This window comes from Carcharhinus amblyrhynchos, chromosome 19, assembly GCF_965287045.1.
Source record: "Carcharhinus amblyrhynchos chromosome 19, sCarAmb.v2.hapA, whole genome shotgun sequence".
In the NCBI taxonomy this organism is placed as follows: domain Eukaryota; kingdom Metazoa; phylum Chordata; class Chondrichthyes; order Carcharhiniformes; family Carcharhinidae; genus Carcharhinus; species Carcharhinus amblyrhynchos.
In genome coordinates, this window is record NC_137342.1 from 32,476,824 (window position 1) to 32,500,864 (window position 24,041).

Sequence of the window (24,041 nt, forward strand, 5' to 3'; positions counted from 1 at the left end):
TAGCGTACAGAAGGAAGTTATACTAAATATTTGTAAAACACTGGCTAGGCCTTAGTCAGATTGTTGTGTCCAATTCTGGTACGAATCTTTAAGCTACATTTTAAGAAGAATGTCAAAGCCTCGGAGATTGACTGGAATGAGTCGCTGCTTCGCTTTTTTGCCGGATTGAGGATCTCCATCTCACAGCACAGTTGCATGCCATCGTAATCAGTCTGCTGGTGAAAGTTTGTAAAAATGGGAACTGATGCTTGAAAGCGAGGCCTGACCATGGGCTAAGAGTTATCGGACCCTACAGCACTAAACTCTCTCAGTGGAATTGAGTCTGATAGTGTGCGCAGTCGAATAATCAGAGTCGGAGTCAATCATAGTTCAGTGATAGGCTGATGTAAATTTATAATCCAGTATCAACAAACCTCGCTCCAGATGCGATGGTTTTTTTCTGCTTGAGTGAAAAGGTTAATGAAGGACTCCACACCCTCATCTCCTTGGATTAACCAGAGGGACCGCAAAGAGGGAACGAGTTGAGGTGAGCAATTTTGGGGTTATTTGCTGGAGGTTACCGATTGCCTGACTTGTTCTGGGGCGCACTCTGGTGAAGGTGCTGTGTCACTCAGCTCCATTACCAAGCCTGCCGGCAGGTCTTGGCACAATGATGACAAACTGGCTTCCAAAAATAGCTCAGTGGTGGGAAGCCTTCATCTCCTGAAACTCTGAGCATGCTCGGGAAATTAGCAAAAATGTGTCAGAGTTTATAATGTACACGGGAAAAGATTGTCACTTGGAGTGAGAGGCAGAGGCGAGAAGCAGCTTGGGTGTGTTAGGGGAGCCCGATCTCCTGTCCCACCGACAATGTCTACTTGGAAGGCGGGTGAGAATTGTTTTAATCTGCGCTTGACTCGGTTATGCGATGCGTTTCTCACCCAGTTTCGGCATGTCCGATCCAGCTCTCTGTAAACTGCCAGCGATTTAACAATACAGAAAGAGCACAAGCAACGTTAAACCGTTTAAAACTGCCAGTCTCTGCATTGTAGTCCACTGGATGTTTTAGTATGTATGATGAAATATTTTTGTTGCTGCAGGTTGAGACAAAATCATCATTGTATTCCCGGAGGCTTCAGATTTTAAATTGTTTCCCAGTGTCAGGTACTCAGTGGTTTAAACACCCGAACAACAGCAGCATGAACTCAGGCAATTACCTACTTTCCTCTAGTTCTTCTCGAAAAACCTTAAACGTCACAGCACTACAAGCTCAACAGACACTGACTCTCACTGGGGTACAATTCCCCCACAGACGCTGACTCTCGCTGGAATACAGTTCCACACACGCTGACTCTCATTGGGGTATAGTTCCACACACACTAATTCTCACTGGAATGCAGTTCCACACACAGTGACTCTCACTGGGGTACAATTCCAAGACACTGACTCTCACTGGGGTACAATTCCAAGACACTGACTCTCACTGAAATACAGTTCCACAGACACTGACTCTCACTGGAATGCAGTTCCACATGCGCTAACTCTCACTGGAGTACACTTCCACACGCACTGACTCTCACTGGAGTACAGTTCCAAGACACCGACTCTCACTGAAATACAGTTCCACAGACACTGACTCTCACTGGAATATAGTTCCACAGATACTGACTCACTGGAATATAGTTCTACATGCACTAACTCTCACTGGAGTACAATTCCATACACACTGACTCTTCCTAGGTACAGTTCCACAGACACTGACTATCATTGGAGTACAATTCCACCGTCAACCGATCCTTGCTGAATCGCTCCCTTTATGTACATTTCGTAAGTCTAATTCCCTTTCTCCCTAACAACCACGCACTCTCAGGTGATGACGGTAATTCCCACCTGACCCAGGAGTTTTGCGGCCTGTTTTGCTCTCAAGACTATCTCTAATAAGGTCAGCGACCTGGAATCTTGCTCTTCCATTTGGTGAGTTCCATGAGCCATCTCAGCGGGTTCCGATCTGTATAATCTTTAACTTTTAAGTAAGATCGTAGATGGGCGAGTTGCTGCTGGGCCATCAGGGAGTTCATACGTTGTGAAATAGCCGCACAGTAGGGGAGATGTTGGCTCCATCTAGGCTGCATTCAGCTTCATGTGCAGGGGTGGGGTGGAGATCAGCGACTGACAGTTAAACAGTGCCGCTTGCTGGCATGTCTTCGTGTGAAAAGGCAGGATGAGCTGTGATGCCTAATGCAGTGGAATGTCCTGATTGCACTCGAACAGCTCTCACTTGAAGAGTGACCTTTAGGATAAGGTGCTAGAATGGGGATGATGTTTCTGAGATTGTGGGGGTGGGGGCAGTGATGAGGAGGGGTAAGCATCTTTGGGAGGAGGGGGGAGATTCAGCACCTTTGGGTGCCAGGAGGCGAGTGTTGGTGAGGGGCTGCGACTGTTCTCGATGGTTGGATGAAACTTTGCGTTGAGTTGGACTCTTCCAGCTTTGAAATCACGGTTCCCCCGGTAGGGGTTTGAATGGCCTGAAATTGCAGCGTTTCTAGTTGAAGCAGTTTACAGCAGATTTAGCGAGTTCTTTAAAGGGGCCTCTCCTGCGGAGGAGGCTGTCAGCAGCTTGACAGTGATTATAGATCCTGTTCAGTGGTTACCATGACGATGATATTGCTCAAAATTCGTCAAGACAGAAAATAGAACAACATTGCCCCACACCACAACATAGAATCTGCTGGTATGAACTAAGGCTTCTGCTGCCTCTTTCCACTCCTGTGCTCCTCACTCTTCCCTGGTCTTTACGCTTTTATGCCAGCATTTGCGCTCTGCTGGTGGCGTCCATAGCGGATATAAAAACAAGGAAGCTATGGTGAATGAACCTTTATAAAATGCTACTTTAGCTTCAACTGAAGTATTGTATCCAGTTCTGGGCACCATATCTTAGGAAGTATGTGACAGGTTGAGAAAGGGTGCAGAAAAGATTTACAAAAATGGGTTCCCTAATGAGGGATTTCTGTTATGTGGATTGGGAAAAAAACTCGTTCTTGGAGAAGATTAAGAGGAAATTTGATAAATCATGGGAGGTCTGGACCCCGTTGGTCAGCAGGAACTATTCCAAATGACAAAAAGGTCATGGTTCTGAGAACATATATTTAAAGTGAATAGCAAAAAACCAAATGCTACATAAGGAAAATCTTTTTATATAATGTAAGGTTATGAATAGGAATACACTGCCATAAAAGTGTGATTCAATTGTGGCCTTAAAAAGGGAATTGGATAAGCTTCTTAAGTAAAAGAAAATTGCAGAGCTACTGGGAAAGGATGGGGAAATGAGTCTGCACAGACATGGCAGACTGAACAATTTCCTTCAATGCTGTAACCATTATCTGACTCTTCCATGGATTGTCCCTGTACCTTCAATTGTCTTCTGTCTTCAGTTCTGACACCTACCTTCCTTTTAGCTGTTTCCTTGCCAACATTATTGATTGGCATTCTCCCACCCTCTGTTAATCATATCTTAAAGGTTTGTGGCACCTTTAATCTATCCAGTAGTTGAAAGAATGATGACATTTGATGTGAAAGAGTTTAAATAACGAATGGTTGTCACTTTGCCCCTCTTTAATCGCCCTCTTATTGCTAGTATCATTCTGCCTTTAACCGAAGCTCTCATACAAAAAACAGAAAACACTGGAAACACTCAGCAGGTCAGGCAACATTGGAGAGAGAAACAGTGTTTCAGATTGATGACCTTTCATGAGATGGGAAACATTAATTCTGCTATTCTCTCTCCTCAGATGCTTCCAGATCTGCTGAACAATTATAGCATTTTTCCATTTATACTTCAAATTTGCAGCATGTTTTGCTTTGGTATGCATGTTTCTAATGTCTGATTTTGGCCTGTTTAACAATTTCCTTTCATACAGTTTGTGCCTCACATGGGTTGATCTGAGCACAACCATGCCCATGCCCTGCCCCCCCAACACACACACACACACACAGTCTGCTCCACAACAGGAGAAGGTTGTATGTATGGTTTTGGTGTTGGACAAAATGTTGGCATTGTAACTTAATTCCAGGACGCAGATCCCTGTGCCAAACCATAACAGCCAGATCAGTGGAATCGGTACTTCAGAGAAAGCAACGCTCTGTTGTACGTAGAGCTGTATCTGACCAGAGAGATAAATTATCAGGATACTTCAGGGAATGTTATCTCTTCAGTTGTACCAAAATGGGCATGTAGAAATAGGAATGGGCCAAAAACAGATCCTTCGAGGTGTCAAGAACAGGAAGATAATCCATTGCAACTAATTCTTTAGCGATATATGAATAAAAATGGAATCAGGTGAGGCCAGTTCGAACTAGTTCATTGTGTAGGCGGCAGGGTGGCACAGTGGTTAGCACTGCTGCCTCACGGCGCCTGCTACCCGGGTTTGATTCTGGCCTTGGGTAACTGTATGGAGTTTGCACGTTCTTCCCGTGTCTGCTTGGGTTTCCTCTGGGTGCTCTGGTTTCTTTTTACAGTCCAAAGATGCACAGATTAGTTAGATTGGCCATGCTAAATTGCCCCTTAGTGTTCAAAGATGTATATATTAAGGGGAGTGGCATGGTAAATGGGGATAGGGTGGGGGGGAGGACCTGGCAAAATGTTTTGTCAAGAGTTGGTACGGACTTGATGGGCCAAATGACCACCTTCTGCACCGTAGGGATTCTATGAATTCAAGTTGGTTGATGGTGAAGAAATGTTGAAGAAAATTGAGTGGTCAACTATGTCAGAGCCTGCAGACAGATCAAGAATCATGAGGCAGGATAATTTATCATTGTCATAGTCACATAAGATATCATTTGTGATGAAAAATTTTAGAGATTGAGACAGGAGTAATCAGTAAATAAGGTAATAGAAAAGACATTAAACAAACAATTTGTACCTGTCTTCATGATAGAAGACAGTAAACACATAGCAAAAACAGTGGACTCTAATGAGAGTGAGGAATTTAAAATAATTCATATTAGTAAAGAAAAAGCACCAGAGAAATTAATTTGACTGAAAGTTGGCAAATCCCCTGGACCTGTTGGCCTACATCCTTGAAGTCTTAAAAAAGAAGGCTGCATAGATAGCAAATGCACTAGTTGTGATCTTCTGAAAATTCACTACATCTAAAATGTACTCATGGATTGCAAGACAGAAAATGTAAAACTGCTCTCTAAGAAAGGAGAGGGAGAGAAAGTAGTGAATTACAAGCCATTTAGTCTCAGGCATTGGGAAAATGTCAAAATCCATTATTATTAAGGTAGGAACAAGAGACTGTTGGGTTTGACAAAAGGGAAATCATGTTTGACCAATCTATTAGAGTATTTTGAGAATGTGACTGGCAGGTAGATAAATGGGATCTGGTGCAGATAATATATTTGAATTTTTCAAAGGCATTTGATAAGGTACCACACTAAAGATTGTTGCTCATGGGGGCAGTATGTTAGCATGGATAGAGGTATAGTTAAAGGATAGAAAACAGAGAGTGAGAATTAACATGTCACTCAGAAAGTGACATATCCTTTCCCGCTCAGAAGGGATAGCAGGACTAGAGGGCACAGCCTCAAGATAAAGGAGGAACTTCTTCACTCAAAGGGTGGTGAATCTCTGGAATTCTCTGCCCGTTGAAGTGGTGGAGGCTACCTCGCTAAATATATTTAAATCACGGGTAGATAGGTTTTTGACAGACAAGGGAATTAAGGGTTATGGGGAGAAAGCAGGAAAGTGGAACTGATCCACTTCAGATCACCATGATCTTATTGAATGGCGGGGCAGGCTCGAAGGGCTAAATGGCCTACTCCTGCTCCTATTTCTTGTGTTCTTATGTTCTTATTAACATGGATTATTCAGACTGGCAGTTACTGGTGAGTGCCGCAAGCATCAATGCTGGCTGGGCCTCAACTATTTACAATCTATATTACTGACTTTGATCAAATGTAATGTATAAAGTTTGCTGACAATATAAAGCTGCAAGGATGATGCACAGAGACTGCAAAGAGACATAGACAGGTTAATTGAGTGGGTAGGGTGGAGTATAATTTGGGGAAAAGTGAGGTAGGATGGTGAGGTAGATACCACTTTGGTGGGAAGAATAGAAAAAGTGTATCTTTTAAATGCTGAAAAACTAGTAAATGGTGGTGTTCAGAGAGATTTGGGTGTCCTTGTACAAGAAACCTGGGAAGTTAACAAGCAAGTGCAGCAAGCAATTAGGGAGGTAAATGGCTTGTCAGCATTTATAGCAAATAGCTTGGGGTACAAGAGTAACAAGTCTTGTTACAGCTTCACAGTAAGACCATGCCTGGTGTACTGTGCAAAATTTTGGTTTCTGTAGCTAAGAAAAGATATACTTTTCTAATGAGTTTGTGACTAAAGTTCAATAGGTTAATTCCTGTGATCAGAAGGTTATTAGAAGGGATTGAGTAGAATGGGCCCTACAGTCTCTGAAGTTTAGAAGACTGTGAAGTGATCTCATTGAAACATTCCAATTCTGAGAGGACTTGACAGGGTAGATGCTTAGAGACTGTTTCCTGATGGCTGGAGAGTCTAATGCTAGGGGGCACAGTCTTAGAATAAGTGGATGGCCATTTAATATGGAGATGAGAAATTTCTTCACTCAGAGGATTATGAATTTTTGGGATTCTCTACTCCAGCAGTCTGTGGATAAGCTGTTGTTGAATATATTCAAGGGTGAGATCATTAGAAATTTGGACTCCAATGAAATTAAGAAACACGATGATCAGGAGGGAAAATGAAGTTGGGGAGAAGAATTGGCCATGATTATATTAATTGGTGGAATAGCGAGGAGGAATTCAGTGGCTAACTACAGCTCATATTTCCTATATTCTTACACTTACACACAGATATATGTACACTCATAGATACATAGACACATGCAGACACAAATCACTTGCATTTCAGTTCCTGAGTTCTGTTTTCATTCCTAATTTTCACTAATTTGGTTCCATTTCTCCCAACAGTGGCTCACAACTGCCTTGTGACTTCAGCCAAACTGTGCCTCTCTAACGAGGAAATCCCAGCTTCGGAATCACAGTATGTATAAGACAATACTTCCTAGACACTGATCCTGGGGTACAGAATCACAGCATACAATCAACAGTATCCCCAGGCAATTGAAGTTTAGAATCACAATATGTCATTGATAGACCTCTAGACACTGAACACTGGGGTTCAGAATCAGAGTAGGTAACAGACAATGCACCCAGACACTGAACCTTGAGCTTTAGTTCACAATGCAGAACGGGTTATAGTCTTTTAAACACCCTGAACACCATCTCCTTTAATCCAACTTTGTTGCCCCTCTATCTTTACCAGACATCAAATTAAAGTACGTTGATTTCTTCATCTTCAAGATCATAGCAATTTCCATAGCTGCTTTTTACCTTTCCGATCATACTTCTCCTTTAGTTTTCACTACTTCACTGCCATATTTGTTGGTCTTCCAACTCATGTAAACTACAACGTATACCAAACTCAACAACAAATATTATGTCCTACTCACCACTCAGATGTGCTCTCCAAATGCATTACATTAAATATTTTTCTCCTCATCATTGATTCTCTCCATGATCCCGGCCCACCATCTTTGCAAACTCCTCCTATGCATCTACTTCCCTTATGTCTGTTTGTGAAGCATTTTAGAGTATTTCTTTACAATAAAGTTCCTGTATGAACTTCAGATGTTGTTGCCCTGCCAACAAAGGTGCTGATTATAAGTGCTGTAAGTAGTTTTTGGATTGGAAGAATGGTTTGTTGAGATTGAGTGTGCATTTTGTTGGGTTGGGGTTTGCATTTTGTTGGGTTGAGGTTTGCATTTTGTTAGGTTGGAGTGTGCGTTTTGTTGGGCTGGAGTGTGCGATTTGTTTGTTACAATTGTCGATTGTTGGACTCTGTGCATGGCTTGTTGTGTGGTACAGTGCCCTGACTTGCTGCACTTGCGTTATAGCACATGTGTCTTTTGCTTAGGTAAATATTTTGCTTGTATCTGCTTTGGACATGTACTTGGAGCACTTTCCTGGTGAAGAATGACCTTATTGGGATCTATCATGTAGAGGATGAACTGGATGAAATGCCTCACTTTTTGAGTGACATAGCTTTGATGCCCAGATGACTGTGAATAGCCTTGAATCCAGAATGCTGCAAAGATCCAGAGAACAGGGCAACCTCCAGTTTCTCCTTGAATGTGTTCAGATCTAAGGTCCCATTGCAAGGACAATGCATGAGAACCAAACCATTGATCACTGTTGCAGGTGATTTGATGAGAAAGGCTGCAGGCTACATTCCTGTACTGTCCGCCATCACTCCAATTGTTCTGTTAGAATACAAAGGGTACTCTTTTGAATAGCAGTGCTATAGAGGTTTCAGTGCCCCTGGGTTGATGAAGGGGAAAATCCGGTGTCCTTCTCACAATTAATCTTCTGTGACTGCTACTACAGTTGTATTCCATGTGATGCTCCATGTAGTTAAATATACAATTGGTAACCATTGTCTTGGCTCAAACAGGAAGAATGATAGCCTTTCAATCAGCAAATGCTGTCAGGAAAGTAGAAATAAAGTACAATAATAAAAGCAGATTTCTCTTTTGAGTTGGCAAGGTGTAACGGAACAATATTCTCAATTTCTGAAATTGTATGGCCTTGTGGAACAGTATTCACAATTTATAGGGTCGTGTAGTTTTGTGCAAATGTAGTGCAGAGTTGGTTTACGAGGAACCGTGGAGGCATGCAGCAACACATTTTAGGAGGAGAAGTGGGAATGGAGTGAAAACTTAATGGAATAACCCTGCTGCACCAAGTAGATTAATTGGCCGATCATAGTGTGCTTTGTGCAAAACGGCACTGCATTTCAGACATCTCCTTTTGAGATGTTGCTGAGAGATCTGATAATCCCCTGAGTAATTGCAGTCTATTTTTCCTTAGGTGACCAGTTACTAAACTGGACGCATGACTTCAGACACTGCCTGTCAAATTGTCAGCCGTTAAGAAAGAAGTTGAGTTCAAGGGTAGGTTAAAGTCACAATGGATGAGGAGTTGCTCAGTGAAAAGACTGGATGAGGATCGAAACTTACATTATACAGAGTTTCCCACATTCTCAGAACACCACAACATTCTTCACAGCCAATAAATTACTCGTTGAAAGGCAATCCCTGTTGTTTTGTAGGCAAATGTGGCAGCCAATGTGTGATATGCAAGGTTCCACAAACAGTACAGAAATTAATCATAGAACAATACAGCACAGAAGAAAGCTATTTGGCCCATAAAGTCGATGCTGGCCCATTACTCTTACCTGAGCCCTGCAAATGTTTTCTTTTTAAATGTTTACCAATTCTCTTTCAAATATTACTGTTGAATTTGGTTTCACTACCCTTTCAGTCAATGCATTCCAGATCATTAAAAAATGTTCATCTCCTCCTGTCAGATTCTTCCCTCTCCAACATCACATGGTGATGTCAATCGTTTTGGTTTCCTGAACTTCACATAAATGTTTAAATACTATTTTATCCACTGGTAAGTCACTCTCAGACATTTTGCAGACAGATAGACTGGTCAGGTTGGTAGGCAAGTGATAAAGTGCATTTAATCTGGAAAAGCGTGAGGTATTGCATTTGAGGAAGGGTAACAAGGTGAGGAATACACAATAAATGTTTGGATGCTGAGAAGGATAAAAGAACAGAGGGACCTTGACATGCATGTCCACAGATCCTTGAAGGTAAATAAGGTCATCAAGAAAGGACATGGGATACTTACCTTTATTACTTGAGGCATAGAATATAAGAGCTGAGTGATCATACTGCAACATATTCATATTGGTTAGGTTATAGCAGGAGTATTCCATGCAGTTCTGATCACTAGACTATAGCAAAGATGTGATTGCACGAGATAGGATAAGAGGAGATTTACGAGGATGTTGCCTGGACTGGAGAATTTTATTTATGAGGAAAGATTGGATAAGCTTGGGTTGTTTTCTTTGAAACAGAGGAGGCTGAGAGGTAAAACCTAACTGCAGTGTATAAAGTTATGAGAGGTCTTGATAGAGTGGATAGGGGTCCATACCTGGGGGCACAGATTTAGGGTATGAGGTAACATGTTTAAAGGGATTCGAGGGGAAACTTTTTACCCAGGGGTGGTGAGGATCCAGAACTATGCCTGAAAAGATAGTAGAGGTAGAAACTTTCAGCATTTTAAAAAGTACATGGATGTGACACGAAGTGCCATAGCCTATAAGGTTTCAGACCAATAACTAGAAATTGGGATTAGACTGGATGCTTTTTGTCAGCTGGCATGGAAATGATGGATTCCTTCCATTTCTATGATTCTCTGATTCCTGTCTAAAACTTGCTCCCAGACATTGGCTCCTATTTGCAACTTGTTTTCAGAAGTTGTTTTGCCTTCTCTGCCATTTTTAAACTGTATCTTGAAATGTTGCATTGGAAAAGATGAACAGCTGGCAACTATGGTGGTACTGAACTATTCAATGTAGCAGTTTATGGATCATTGTCAAAGTCTAATTTGTGTTGCTAGACCCTTGTCTATTTTTGATACAACTCGGACTAAATAAAGCTTCTTTGTTTTGATAAAGGATTTGAAAGAAAAATACCATTTGTGAGTTTGCCGTACATGTTGCTCCCTAAAATTATAATATCATAACTTTGTAGTTCTGTAAAAGATATATCTTTAATATGTAAATTTGAGCCACTAGTTTTTCCACTACAGAAACATTCTACGTTTGTTTCACTCTATTCCAAGAAATCTTGGATTTCTGTTTACAGCGGGAATGATCTGACTTCCTTCGCGCGTGTGTGTGTGTGTGTGTGTGTGTGTGAGAGAGAGTGTAAGAGATGCCTACTGGTCATGGTTCATTTTTGTTATAAAACCAATGTTTTGGTTCTCTTTGTTCCTCTCTTGTCACCTCTTCTTTCATGATCAACTATGGGTTAAGCTGAAATTGAAGTTTAAAGTTAGTGATTGAATTGCCAGCTCTGTACAGCCGTCTGGTTAAGTGATTGAGTGAACTGAACTGATGTTGGTGTCTTTCACTTTACACATTGCAGGAAGGTTTGTCTGACTTATGATTAATCCCCACCATCCTCCACTGTGGAGCACAATATCATCTTTCCTTCATTTCTGCATTATACTTCCTTTAAATAATCTAGAAAGGAGAAGGGGAGAGGGGAATTCCTACAAGATTTTGAAAGGGTAAACGTAGAGATAGTTCCAATTGTGGAGGAAGAAGAAAATTGGGAACCATGAACATAGGATTGTTACCAATAAATTCAAAAGGGAACAAAGAAGAAGCTACTTTTGCCAGAGTGGTTAGTATCTGGATCTCTTGACCACTACTCTGGCTGAAGCAATGGGAATAGATGCATTTAAGGGGAAGCTAGAGAAATGAGGAAGAAAGGTGTGGAACAATGTGCTGACAAGATGAAAAATGCAAGGGTTTGCAGGTGGAATATGTGTAATAACGTAAACCTTTTATGAGGCAGAATTGAGGCAAGAACTACTATGTGTGTACCACAGTAGTGGTTTTACTTTGCATTCCGTAAATAAACTATGTTCTTTCCCAGATGGGCTTCCTGAACTAATCCACACTTTTTACTAGATTCATGATGTGATTGGCTGCTTTTAAGCAGTTGAACAATTATTTTATGTGGTGCTGATGATGTTACCAACTTTGACTGAAAACCACTAAATTATCAATGTGTGCTGCACAGTGACTCATAAGAACATAATATGAACATAAGAAGTAGGAGCAGGAGTAGGCCATCTAGCCCTTCGAGCCTGCCCCGCCATTCAATAAGATCATGGCTGATCTGAAGTAGCTCAGTTCCACTTTCCTGCTTTCTCCCCATTACCCTTAATTCCATTGCCTACCAAAAACCTATCTACCTGTGACTTAAATATATTTAGCGAGGTAGCCTCCACCACATCAACGGGCAGAAAATTCCAGAGATTCACCACCCTTTGAGTGAAGAAGTTCCTCCTCAACTCCGGTCTAAACTGCACCCCCCCCTTATCTTGACGCTGTGCCCTCTAGTCCTACTGTCCTTTCTGAGCGGGAAGAATCTCTCTACCTCTACCCTATCCATGCCCTTCATTATCTTATACGCCTCTATAAGATCCCCCCTCATCCTTCTAAACTCCAACGAGTACAGACCCAGTCTATTTAGTCTCTCTTCATAGTCCAACCCCCTCATCTCCGGTGTCAGCCTAGTGAACCTCCTCTGCACTCCCTCCAAGGCCAAAACATCCTTGTGCAAGTGCGGCAACCAAAACCACACACAGTACTCCAGCTGCGGCCTCACCAGTGCCCTGTACAGTTGCAGCAAGACCTCCCTACTTTTATATTCTATCCCCCTCGCTATAAAGGCCAGCATCCCATTCGCCTTCTTGATCACCTGCTGCACCTGCAGACTGGGTTTTTGCGACTCATGCACAAGGACTCCCAGGTCCCTCTGCACCGTAGCATGCTGCAGCTTTTTGCCCTTTAAATAGTAATCCCTCCTACTATTATTTCTGCCAAAGTGGATAACCTCACACTTGCTAACATTATACTCCATCTGCCAGGTCCTCGCCCTATCGCTCAGCCTATCCAGATCCCTCTGCAGACTTTCTACACCCTCCGCACAATTTGCTTTTCCACTCATCTTTGTGTCATCAGCAAATTTCGACACCCTACACTCAGCCCCCTCCTCCAGATCATCTATATAAATGGTAAATAGCTGAGGCCCCAGCACCGATCCCTGCAGCACTCCACTAGTCACCAACTGCCAATCAGAATAGCACCCGTTGATACCAACTCTCTGCCTCCTATTAGACAGCCAATCCTCTATCCACGCTAACACCTTACCCCCAACTCCATGCCCCCTAACCTTCTGAAGCAACCTTTTTTGCGGCACCTTATCAAACGCCTTCTGAAAATCGAGAAACACCACATCCACCGGTTCCCCTCTGTCTACCGCACTAGTCACATCCTCATAGAATTCCAATAAATTTGTCAAAGACGACTTCCCCTTAATGAATCCATGCTGCTGACTCAACGCTTAAATAACTTTATTCGTGAGTCTTTGAAAAGCTGCAGGTACTTTCTTCATCCCAAATGGCATAACTTTGAATTGATAAAGTCCATTTGGCATCACAAATGCGGAGATTTCCTTTGCCCCCTCATTCAGAAGTACTTGCCAATAACGCTTCAGCAAGTCTTTCTTCATATTGCATTTAGACTGTCCAACTCTTTCGGTGCAATCTTCCAAATGTGGAATTGGAAATAAGTCCCTCTTGGTGATGTTATTAACTCTCCTATAGTCTACACAAAGTCTTTGTGCTACACCTGCCTTCAGCACCATTATGATAGGGGTGTTCCAATCTCTAAACTTAATTCAACCATGTCATTCTGGAGCATGTATTCAATATCTTTCTGTAATTGTGATAACTTTTCTGAATTTAATCCATATGGATATTGTTTTATCACAACTGTGTCTCCCATATCTACATCATGCATTGCTAATTCCGATCTACCTGTTTTATCCCCACAAGTTTTTCAATTTGCTCCAACTCTTTTTTGGAAAATAAGTTAACCAGTTGTTTAAATTTTCCAGGACTTCCTCATTACCCAAATTAGTTTTCGGGAAGTCATAGTCCGAATTTAACCCCTCTGATGAAAAATGAATCTGTTTCATTAGAATCTCTTTCCTATACTCAGGAAGTAATACAATTTGGTGTATTTCTGTCCATTTGTCATCTACACTATCATGTGGTGGTTGCCATTTTCTCATTAGTATTTGGTCCTTTATATAACATTGAAGAAAATGTTGGGCTTCCAATGCGGAGTAAGCCATCTGATAGATCTGTTTTAATTTGAAATCACCCTAGTGTAATTCTATCAGTCTCTTTGAATTAAACACATTTGTCTCTTTCCCTTTGTCTGTTTCATCTTCATTTAACTTACTAAAGATAACCTGTGGCACAGTGGTTAGCACTGCTGTTTCACAGTATCTGAGACCCAGGTTTGATTCAGACTTACACTTGTATCTCTTAAAATTTTAATAATTTTCCTCATTCTAGTCTGTCCACATGGAAATACTTTATCTTCTCATACAAAATTCTTAAAGATGTCAGTCACCTCCTGCTCACTCTGCTTCTGTACCATTTGTGCGTACACTTTTATTCCTATTGTTTAATATTTTCCTCTGTGTAGAAATCCAACCTGATTCTCCTGTTCTCCAGTTTTTGATTGCATTTTATTTTTAAGATTTATAACTCGAATTGGCATTCCATTTAATTCCCAGCATACTGACTTGGTATGGCCCAGTTTATTACAATGAAAACACCTGACTTTCCTCATATCTTATTCCCTCAGTACTATCTTTTTTATTGTGAGGTGAAATCTCCTTGGAATGTTCAACCACTTCCTCTCTTGTTTGACTATGCTTTCTCGCATTTTCCTATCTTCTATCTTTCTCAGACTTAAACAAGTGTTGAAAGAAAGGCTTCGACCTATTAGCTAATTCATAAACATCAGCAAGCTCCACTGTGTGTCTTGCAGTTTTAACTCTTTGTTCCTCCACAAGAGTCTTTATCATTGCAGGTAACAAGTCTTTAAATTCATCCAACAGAATTACTTTTCTAAGAGGCTCATAGATTCCTTCTATTTTTAATGCTCTCACTCATCTATCAAAATTATTTTGTTTAACCTTTTCAAATTCAAAATAAATTTACATTTCAAAACTTGTCTGTAAGCCTCCAGTCCTAACACATAAGCACTTGGTAAAGCTGTCTTCACTGTCTCATATTCACAACACCTATCCTCGAGCAAGGACATGGCCCGAGATCGGAAAATCCTGCCTGAGGTCGATGGACATTTCTGTTGTCTGCCCCTCACCCACTCTGATTCCGGATGGAGTTCCGGCTATAGACTTCGCTAGCCCTACCTACAAGTTTAGACTGTAAAAGCAACGTCAAAATCTCTCGCGGCCATTTCATCTGTTTCGCTATTTTCTCAAAGACATTAAAAAATGCCTTGATGTTCCTTCCGCCAAATTTTGGAAGTGCCTGTACAAATCTAAACATCTCCCCACTCGGTTCACGTCTAGAACTACTTTCTTCCTCACCCAGCTGTGATGTCCCTGCTGCAATTCATTGCATTTACATTTGATGTTCTCTTTTTATCCTTTTCTCTTTCCACCATTGCTAATTTATGCATTACTATTCCCTTGGAAAACTCCTTTTATGTCTTGCTCCTTTTGGAAAGCTCTCTCTTTCTTGCATTTCTAATTTCTTCATTTCTATTCTCTCTGCAATTGAATTTTCGCTAATTCAATTCCCCCCTTCTCAAAATACTGGTTCTGTCTGACACCACTTGTTTATTTAAATGTGTTGCTATGCTTTCAATTACTTCAGCTTTCTTTGACCCTGTAGATAATCCTAATTCCAATTAATCTGCCACTTCCATCAATTTAGCTTTAGCTAAACTTTTCAAATTTGCTAAGATTATATTCCAAATAAATCTGGGTGAGAGCAAGAGCCATCTTTGTCATCTCCTTACTTTAAATAATACATTCTCATGTTCCTCATTCTCATTATGTTTAAAAAACACCCAATTTTGTTGAGCATCCCTTGATGATATCTGAGTGAGAGTGTCTGAAAACCCTGAAGGATAACTTGAAACATTGGTTCTTAGCGGTATATTTGTTTAGAATAATGTGAGGAACCATGTATAAACCAGTGAGGAACCAGTCCAGTCTTGATATTAACAATTAATATAGAGTATTTATTAAAGTAAAAGAAAAGAAAAGCACGCAACAAGAATGACTAATATACACTATGACTTAAATATGTTGATGATGAAACAATACCCGCATTCCCTGAACTCACTGAGACACCCCATTTCCTAAACAACATTGAATTTAGTAACTCTATAAGTGAAATCCAGTTAATAGTTATCACACAATACTGCTTAGATGACCAAGTCTGGGATAAAGTGTTTTCCTGCTTCAGCGAAGGCACAAAACCATGGCCGGGATTTTACGATCTCGCTCGTCTTGAAACTGTAAAATCCTGCCCGAGGTCAACGGACCTATCTATAGTCCACCCCTTGCCCGCTACAATTCCTGTGGTGAGCAGGCCGGTAAAATTCCGGCCCATGTCTTTCAGAGAAGAATATAGCAGTTATATTGTTCCATTTCTTTGATATTCCACCCTGTGGATTGGAATGTTTACAGTTCTCAAATTTCTTGCCTATAAAGTTATCATTTGTAAAGATCCACTGATTTCCGGTAAACTGATGATTTGCACCTCAATTTCCCTATACATCTTTAATCTTGTTATTGGGCAAATTGCATCTCATTATTCCTCTAGACACTGGCTGATCTTGTTACTTGTCATTTTATTTCCATCTCAAGTTCAACTTTTAACCTTGTTAACTCCCCAAATTCCTAACAACTTGTCTTCCTGGATGGGATTCTTTTCACCTGTTTCCATTATTATCCATCTCATTGTAGCATTATTTTAAATGGCTTCCCTTCATGCACCGTTACCTCTTGTGTCCTCCAAGATTCTATCTTTAGTCCCCTCCTATTTATCATCCCTGTGCTGGCCCATGGTGACATTGTCTGAAAGCACAACATTAGTTTTCACATTTGTGCTGTCAACACTCAGCTCTGCCTCACTGCTTTCCCTCTTAATGACACCACTATTGCTAATTATCAGACTACTTATCCGACCTTCAATACTAGATGAGCAGAAATTTCCTTCAAATAGACTGGAGCCATTGTTTTCAATGTTCACTCCACTAGTTCTTTGCTACACGGTTCACCCCTCTCACTGGCAGCCTTCTGAGACTAAACCAGTCTGTTTGTAACTGTGGTATCATATTTGACACTGACATGAGCTTCCAACTTCATATTCCTCCATCATAATTATCACCTATTTCCACCTCCATTCCAATGACTGACTTGAACCTCTTCTCTTATGCTTCTGGAATCCTAGTCATGCCTAGTTATGTCTAGAGTCATTGGGCCCGATTTTACCATTTTGATTCGAAGTGCTGAATCTGGAAGTGTTTCAGATCTGACTTTTAGATCCATTCTCTGGCGTCCCCATATGCTGCCTGTAAAAATGGCAGTGATTCTAAATTGCACTGCAGAAACCTGTGGGTGGAGCTTATTGCACCCAAGGCCCTGCTGCTCTGATCGGAGACTTCAACCGTGCGTGTGCAGTAAAAAAATATAGAAAAATACTCCCCTGCTACATCGCTCCCAGGCTGGATAATGCCTCTCCCTGGCCCCCACAAACATGGTCCCCATAGACATTGCCCCACCCCCACATTACAGTCCCCTTTATCTCCCCTTACCACCCCCCCCCCACACCCCATCTGCACACACAGTGGCAGTGGACCCCCCTCCCCCAATCACACGCAGAGTAGCAGCGCCCCCCCCCCCCCCCCACACCAGAGAGCCATCTGACCCACCTCCATCCTCCCCCTCCCACTACCAGAGCTCGATCTGAACTGCCTCCCCCACCACCCATTAAGTCAATTTAAACGCATGCAGTGCCGCCGATGGCCATTTTAAGCCCTTGGTAAAGGGGGAATGGACGTAGAGGTGGTTGCAGATCACACTACTCACCTCACACTCGACTTTACCAAGTTTTTGTACCCAAAAGCGGGCGCAACTTGATGGTAAAATTGGGCCCATTGTCTCCCACATTCTACCCTGCGTAAACTTCATCCAAAGTCATCTAAAACTCTCCTACCTGTATCTTAACATACACTAAGTCCAAATCGCCTATCACACCCGTGCTTGCTGACCTAGATTGGTTCTTGGTAAAACAACATCTTGATCTTCATCATAATTTTAACACCCTTCATGACCTTGTCCTTCACTATCTTTGTAATGTCCTCCAGCCTCAAGATATACCTTCAAGATATCTTCACTCAACTAAGTCTGGCCTCTTGAGAATCAATGACTTTAATCATTCCACCATCAGTGACTGTGCTTCAATAATCTATTTCCTAACCACTGGAGCACCTCTTTGTCTCCGTACCTCACTTTCTTCCTTTAAAACATTCCTTAAAACTTATCTCTTTGAAAGCCATCTGATCAACTGACCTTTATGTGGCTCAGTATTATACTTTGTTTTGTAATATCCCTGTGAAATACCTTGGGATGTTTTATTAGTTTTAACGATGCCATGTAAGTATAAATTATTGTTGTAACTCATTCTCAGATATCATTTGCTATCTGTAACCAGTTATCAGTTTCCTGTCTGTAACTCACTCCCAAATATTGGCTTCTCTCTGTAACTCACTCTCAGGTGTTGGTTTCTTGCCTGTAGTTCACTCCCAGATGTCTGGTTTCTGTCTGTAAATCATTCCCAGATGTCTGGTTCCTGTCTGTAACTCCCTCCCAGATGTTGGCTTCCCATCTGGAACTCACTCCCAAAAGTTGGATTCCCATCTGTAACTCACTCCCAGATGTCGGGTTCCTGATGGTAACTCACTCCCAGGTATCGTGATCTTGTCTGTAACTCACTTCCAGACATCAAATTTCTGTCTGTAACTCACTTCCAGATGTTGGGTTCTTGTCTGTAACTCACTCCCAGGCATCGTGTTCCCATTTGTAACTCACTCCCAGATGTTGGGTTTCTGACTGTAACTCACTCCCAGATGTCTTGTTCCCATTTGTAATTTGCACTCAAGTGTTGGTTACAGGCTATATTGATTTCCCTCTTGTGTTTCCTCAGCATTCAGTTGACTGCATGAATCCTTTCTCACAGGAGCTAAACCAGCTAGCAGAGTATCTTCAGGTAAACAACACATTATTTTTCAATACTTTCCAGAGATGCTGGATGGATTGTATCAAATAGTCAATATATGTTTCACTGCTACAACCATGTTTTGATTATATTTTTCCACTGATGGTTCACCATCAACACCAGAAATGCAATCATTTGGGATTTTCACAAGTGTTAAGTGCTGATAGCTGACAAGCTCTGGAGTGACCAGTATTGTTTAGCTGTTGGTCCAAAATTCTCTGACTGGAGCTCCGCTGCACTGAACCAAAGACCTCGTGGTCCTCTACTTTCACCTCTTCGACCTGACTGTCGTCCCAATGGGTGAACATAAGAACATAAGAAATAGGAGCAGGAATAGGCCATCCAGCCCTTCGAGCCTGCCCCGCCATTCAATAAGATCATGGCTGATCTGTCGCTGCTCAGTTCCACTTTCCCGCCCTCTCCCCATAACCCTTAATCCCCTCTCCTATCAAAAACCCATCAACCCGCGTCTTAAAAATATTTAGCGAGGCAGCCTCCACCACTTCAACGGGCAGAGAATTCCAGAGATTCACCACCCTTTGAGTGAAGAAGTTCCTCCTCAACTCCGTTCTAAACCGCCCCCCTTTTATCTTGAGGCTGTGCCCCCTAGTCCTATTGTCTTTTTTGAGTGGGAAGAGTCTTTCCACCTCTATCCTATCCATCCCATTCATCATCTTATACGTCTCAATGAGATCTCCTCTCATTCTTCTAAACTCTAACGAGTACAAGCCCAGTTTATTCAGCCTCTCCTCATAGCTCAACCCCCTCAACTCCGGTATCAGCCTAGTAAACCTCCTCTGCACTCCCTCCAAGGCCAAAATATCTTTGCGCAGGTGCGGCGCCCAAAAATGCACACAGTACTCCAGTTTCGGCCTCACCAATGCCCTATACAACTGCAGCAAGACCTCCCTACTTTTATATTCAATCCCCCTCGCTATGAAGGCCAGCATCCCATTCGCCTTCCTGACCACCTGCTGCACCTGCAAGCTGGGTTTTTGCGACTCATGCACAAGGACCCCGAGGTCCCTCTGCACCGTCGCCTGCTGCAGTTTTTCGCCCCGTAAGTAATAGTCCTTCCTACCATTTTTCCTACCAAAGTGGACCACCTCACACTTGCCAACATTAAATTCCATTTGCCATTTCCTGGCCCATTCGCCCAGCCTATCTAGATCCTTCTGCAGACTCTATACACCCTCCGCACAATTTGCCGTTCCCCCAATCTTGGTGTCATTAGCAAATTTTGACACTCTACACTCGGTTCCCTCCTCCAGATCATCTATATAAATGGTAAAAAGCTGAGGCCCCAGCACCGACCCCTGGGGCACTCCACTAGTCACCATCCGCCAATCCGAATAGCACCCGTTGACCCCCACTCTCTGCCTCCTATTTGACAACCAATCCTCTATCCACGCTAACACCCTACCCCCAACTCCATGTTCTTCGACCTTCTGCAATAACCTCTTGTGAGGCACTTTGTCAAACGCCTTCTGAAAATCTAGAAAGACCACATCCACCGGCTCTCCTCTATCCACCGCCCTAGACACATCCTCATAGAACTCCAGTAAATTTGTCAGACACGACTTCCCTTTAATGAAACCGTGCTGCGTCTGCTCTATCAAGCAATTCCCTTCAAGATGCCTTGCAATTTCCTCCTTAATGACAGATTCTAACATTTTACCTACCACAGACGTTAAACTAACCGGCCTATAATTCCCCGCCTTTTGCCTGGCACCCTTCTTAAACAACGGCATAACATTAGCCGTTTTCCAATCATCCGGCACTTCCCCGGAATCCAGCGACATTTGGAAAATAACCACCAAGGCATCCACTATCACCTCTGCCATTTCTTTCAGAACCCTCGGATGCATTCCATCCGGTCCTGGGGACTTGTCCACAATCAGCCCCTCCAGTCTGTCGAGCACCGCCTTTCTAGTAACAGTAATGTCATTAAGACCCTCCAGTCCTACCACCTTTCTATCGCTAACACCCGGCAAATTATTCACGTCCTCCTCCCTGAAGACAGAAACAAAAAAGTTATTCAATACCTTAGCCATATCCCCATCCCCTACCACTAGGTTCCCTTTCTCATCCTCTAAAGGACCAACATTCATCCTAGCCAGCCTCTTCCTTTTTATATATTTATAAAAACTCTTGCTATCCTTTTTTATATTAAGCACTAGCCCAGCTTCATAGTTTCTCCTGCCCTTCCTTATCAACTTCTTTGTCAATCTTTGTTGACATTTAAACCTTTCCCAATCCTCTTCTCGCCCACTACTCTTAGCTACTCTAAATTCCTCCGCTTTTAGTTTAACACTTTCCTTCACCTCCTTTGTTATCCACGGCTTATTACCTCTCCTCCTACTATCCTTTTTGACCATCGGAATAAATTTCCGTTGAGCACCAAGAAAGATCTCCTTAAAGATCCTCCACTGCTCCTCAACAGACCCTCCCTCCAATGCGCTCTCCCAGTCCACATTCGCCAATTCTTCTCTCATCCTACCGTATTTCCCTCTATTCAAACAAAGGACGCGTGTCCGGGAACCCACTTTCTCCTCCTCCATCTGCACCAGAAACTCCACCATACAATGATCACTCTCCCCAAGAGGATCCTTCACCACAAGGTCCCTAATTCTACCCGCTTCATTACATAGCACCAGATCCAAGATAGCTCGCTCCCTCGTCGGCTCCAACACACACTGTTCGAGGAAACTATCCCGGCAGCATTCCAAGAACTCTTCCTCGAGCCCCCCACGTCCAACATGGGTCGACCAATCAATATGCAGATTGAAATCCCCCATAACTACGGTGGGGCAGTAGATCACACATTGATCCCTGACCAGGGCAGCAAAGGTTTCTGGGCTGTTTTTCTTGTACCTTTAGAGCAACACTACCACGCCATTGCATTTATGCTTTCTACAGCAAGGCGGCATGAACAGTGGTGCCTCTCCTTATCTGTGGTCACTGCCGTGATTCAATGGCAAGAATCTTATTTATATTAGGTTTTTACATTTTTCAATGTCTCCTGTTATTTTCCTGGTGTTTACTGGATGGAGCAGTGAGTTTATGTGATGGTCCTTGTTTGGTCTTAAACTTGCTCCATGGACCGTGTGTGTTGCTAGGGTTACCGTGGGCCCTGTGACAGTGAATTTGTGTTGCTAGGGTTACCATGGGGCCATGACTGCTGCATTTGCACAGAAACCTTCTCAGCAGCAGGTAGGTAGAGATGATTTGTTCTCTGTTGCAGGAAGCTTTACAGCGTGAGCAGCTCCTGGAACAGAAGCTGGAGACACTGCAGTACCTGCTGACCCACACACAGCTCCTCTCGGACAATGTCTGGCAGGTACAAACACTTCATCTTCTGCCCCAGTAGCTGCATGTACTATGGGCCTGATTTTAACCCATTCAAAACCAGTCAGGTTTGCGAGGAAGCCTCACCGCTAAACTCGCGGTCAGCACTCTGTCTCCATGGGAGGTCAGTGATCTACAGCAAGCTCCTGTGAGGAGATTCCCATCATAAGGGCGTATCCTCATCGTTGATCAAGCTCAATGCATCCCATGAGATCTCATTATAACTTAGTAATAACAAGGAGCAAGGGGTCCATCAGAGGGTGACATACAAACATGAGAATCAGAGTTAGAGGGCTTGATGTTAGGTACTAAAACTCAATGATAGGACATACGTGGACATAAGAACACCATTCCACTGTAATCAAGAAGATCATCACCACCTTCTCAAGGGTAACTAGGGATGGCTAATTATACTAACCTTACCAACAATGCTCACGTACCATGAAGTTAAAAAAACTATTGCATTTCTGATATCCGTCAAGGCAACAAGGGAGAATACATGTCGTTGGGAATCGGCAAGGAAGAATATTTATTGGGATTAGATTGTGTGGAATTAGTGTGGTAGGAATAAGTTAGTAGGACAGGACTGGGTTTACATCCTTATTAGATGCTGGCTCCACTTGTCTTCTCTGTATTCATATGGATTGGACTGGAAACATCTTTTTCAAAAATCTTGTAGCGCTGGTGGCAAGGTTTGGAGCTGAAATGTGGTGGTAGTCTACCACTTGAATGCTATATTTTCAGTGCGAGGGACACTGAAGCCACAGGGAAGCCATGGTGTTTACAGCACTCAGCTAGGCTTTCCATAGCTCCTCACCAATATCACTCCCTTAATCTGGAGATGCATTGTCACTATCCGTTCAGCTCTCCTTCCCTCCCTCACGCTCCCCCCCAACCCTCGTGCTGCCCCTCCCCGCCACTCTGACTCCCTCTCTTCATGCTCCCTTCCCTTCCCTCGCTCCCTCTACCTTCCCCTGCACTCTCCCTCCCCTCTCCCTTGTGCTGTACCATCCCCTCCCTTGCTCTAGCTCCTCCTCCCTTGCTTTCCTCCGTCTCTCGCTCTCCTGCCCCCCCTTGCTCTCCGACTCCCTCCCTCGCTCTCCCACCTCCTTCCTTGCTCTCCCACCCCCTCTCGCCCTCTCCCACACCCTCCCTCCCTCTCCCACCCCTCCCTCATTCTCCTCCCCTCCCTCGCTCTCCTCCCCTCCCTCGCTCTCCTCTCTTCCCTTGTTTCTTTTTCCTTTCACTTGCTGTCTGTCCCCACCCTCACTCTCTTCCCCCTCCCTCACACTCTTCCCCCCTCCCTCACACTGTTTTCCCCTTCTCTCCCTGCCACAAGCCATGTTTATTGCATTGGATAGAACAAAGAGAAGTGAAATCGAGCGTACAAAACATGTCTGTGCCAAAAGATGGATATCAGGAGATTATTTCACTGATATGCCTGATTCTAACTGGATCAAGATGTGTCTGTAACTGACTGTGCTTGTTACATGGAATCTCGGATTGCCGGGCTGCATTTAAACTGATAGCAGCGGTACTCAAGGATATCTGATTGGTACCTCTTCCAAAGTCTCTCTTATTTTGATCATAATTTACTTCACAATTGGTCCATTAAAAGTGATTTCCAGTGTTGGAGGAAACAATAGGGGGATTTTGGGACAAGGAAGGGGAAGAGGCGAATGGAGACCTGGGATCAGCAACGGTCCAGGGGGTGGGGTTTGTAGAGTGGAGTAAGGGGCATGAAGAAACGGAGGAGAGATCTAGAAGAGGACAGATGGGAAGGTTGGGGTCTTGGAGGAGTGAATTGGGAAGAGCCTCCTGGGTTTGATGGGGAGTGGCTGTTGTAAGGACAGTCAGTCAAA

The 24,041-nt window shown here is 43.0% G+C and overlaps 1 protein-coding gene across 5 annotated transcripts in view; it reads left to right on the top strand.

The window, feature by feature from the left end:
* Positions 1-24,041, top strand: part of ccdc136b (coiled-coil domain containing 136b) — a 117,169-nt gene that overhangs the window by 42,129 nt on the left and 50,999 nt on the right. For 2 of the 5 annotated variants that reach the window (XM_080207519.1, XM_080207523.1), the window contains exons 3-4: positions 18,760-18,822; positions 22,076-22,171. In XM_080207519.1, the coding sequence (XP_080063645.1) occupies positions 18,760-18,822; positions 22,076-22,171 (159 nt within the window). Of the gene's footprint in view, positions 1-605; positions 869-6,978; positions 7,052-8,937; positions 9,021-18,759; positions 18,823-22,075; positions 22,172-24,041 lie in introns of those variants that run through there. The other 3 variants (XM_080207520.1, XM_080207521.1, XM_080207522.1) reach the window with 3 other exon arrangements.